This window comes from Ostrinia furnacalis, unplaced genomic scaffold (genome assembly GCF_004193835.3).
Source record: "Ostrinia furnacalis isolate ACB-3 unplaced genomic scaffold, ASM419383v2 OfSCF7591, whole genome shotgun sequence".
In the NCBI taxonomy this organism is placed as follows: domain Eukaryota; kingdom Metazoa; phylum Arthropoda; class Insecta; order Lepidoptera; family Crambidae; genus Ostrinia; species Ostrinia furnacalis.
Window position 1 is genome coordinate 444843 of NW_021137830.1, and position 1708 is coordinate 446550.

At 37.5% G+C, this 1708-nt stretch overlaps 1 protein-coding gene across 1 annotated transcript; it reads right to left on the reverse strand.

Annotated features, from left to right (window-relative positions):
• Positions 1-349: 349 nt before the first annotated feature.
• On the reverse strand, positions 350-1109 carry LOC114365462 (uncharacterized). Its single transcript, XM_028322044.1, has 2 exons — positions 874-1109; positions 350-611 (listed from the first exon to the last, which is right to left on the reverse strand). Exons 1-2 carry the CDS (start codon positions 1107-1109, stop codon positions 350-352), a joined length of 498 nt encoding a protein of 165 aa, XP_028177845.1.
• Between the last annotated feature and the right edge of the window lie 599 nt (positions 1110-1708).

Genomic DNA, 1708 nt, shown 5'->3' on the forward strand with positions numbered 1-1708 from the left:
TTATAGAGTTCTTTGAGGGAGGTTGCCCAAGTTGGCATGCTTTATTTGAGGGTGGTTGCACAAAGCTAAGGATTTTCTCGTCTGAACATGATAAAAAATAGGAAAATACTTTATTTTTTTTATAGTACGTAGTTCCGACTGAAATGTCTACAACGTCATAATAGTCCAGTGCATAGGTACACACAATACTTCGGACATACAATAAAATTTCTCTCATAAAAATGTTTCAGTGCTGAATTGTTTTTTTGCAGTGGAAGTTTCAGATTTCATTGCCCGTTCGATGGCTTTATTTCCGTCGGCTGGTTTTAAAATACACAAATGGATAGCTGTCAAAAGTATGAGTGGTATATTAAAGAACGCCTAGCAGTCTTCTGAAATACACTCCATTGATTTTCATCACGCCTATCACTGGAATGTCCCGTTTGCTATCCTTCCCAGAAATTTCTTCGTTGCTGAGATATGGTGACTCCTTCTCCAAGTTGTCGCCGTCTGGTGAAGGGTCCTGGAGAAGAGCCATCGCTTCTTCTTCGTCTAATATTGCTAGTTCTGGATAGTTGTTACGAGGGTATTCAGCGCGGGATGGGATCCTTGAGCCAAAGTTATCGTCGTTACTAAAAAATAAAACGAAATGTTATCAAACATAACAGATTGGTTTATACAGTAGATCGAAGACGATGTGTTATGGCCTGATGCCTAATAATAATTGGGTCTTTATAAATATTCTTTTTCGCCACACACATTATTTAAGCGAGATTGACCCGTAACCGCAACTGGCGTTGTAGACCTAAAACTACGATAAACACCTGACCAGTTCACCATATTCTGTGTATTTTAAGCTTGCTATGCTTGACTGAAAATATGAAATCTGTATACCTCTTTGGATCTACTTTAGTAAATTCCTTTTCCTTATTCCTCATTTCCTTAATAAAGTAATGAGCTGCTTTAGCCGCAAATTCGTTCGCAAGCTCTTTCATATACCTAGACGACAGCACATTTTTGAAGGTGTTCACCACATCTTCTGGTCTGAGACTCACTATAACCGTGTCGTCACTAGCGCTCAAATTAATAACGAAACAGACGACGAAGTATAAAATCTCTTTTGTCAGCATTTTCTGATATTTCGCCCATCGCTCAGAATTATGTTACTACTGTAATCTCTAAACGATTTCAGATTTAATTGAAATCTGATTGGATTTGAGTCGACGGAATTTATCGAGCGAATTATTAATCCGTTTTTTGTGGTCTCCGATTTAGATTGAAATTAATTTGAAAGTTATTACTTTTTACTTTCTTGTTGACATTAAGTTTTGAAGTCCTTTTCTAAAAGAGGGTTACAAAAATCCCCAAGTAGATATGAACGTGATGTTACATCGTTTTTTTTTTTAATTTCAACCAATGACAGTCCACTGCTCGTAAGCCCTAACTAATACACTCACCAAAATGCACGATTTTCTTCTATCTTCTTAGGTCGTCGGTTTACCGAGCAGGTCATCCTACGCTACGATTGCCGATATGTGATCACATAAATTCAAAAACCTGTTTACACCATTGTCAGTTTTCCGGCAGATATAGCCGACCCACCACTAATTAGGCTAATGCCCGTTTGCACCATCAATCCCTAATTTTTAAGTGACCCCTATGGTAACATGTAACAGGAATTTTGTTTTCATAATGGTCACTTAAAAATTAAGGATTTATGGTGAAAACG

What these genes read in the sequence shown, in the direction of transcription:
- LOC114365462 (XM_028322044.1), bottom strand. Translation starts at nt 1,109, where the DNA reads ATGCTGACAAAAGAGATTTTATACTTCGTCGTCTGTTTCGTTATTAAT. An exon ending in ACTAAAGTAGATCCAAAGAG is followed by an intron (nt 612 to 873) that starts GTATACAGATTT and finishes TTTATTTTTTAG; the next exon opens with TAACGACGATAACTTTGGCT.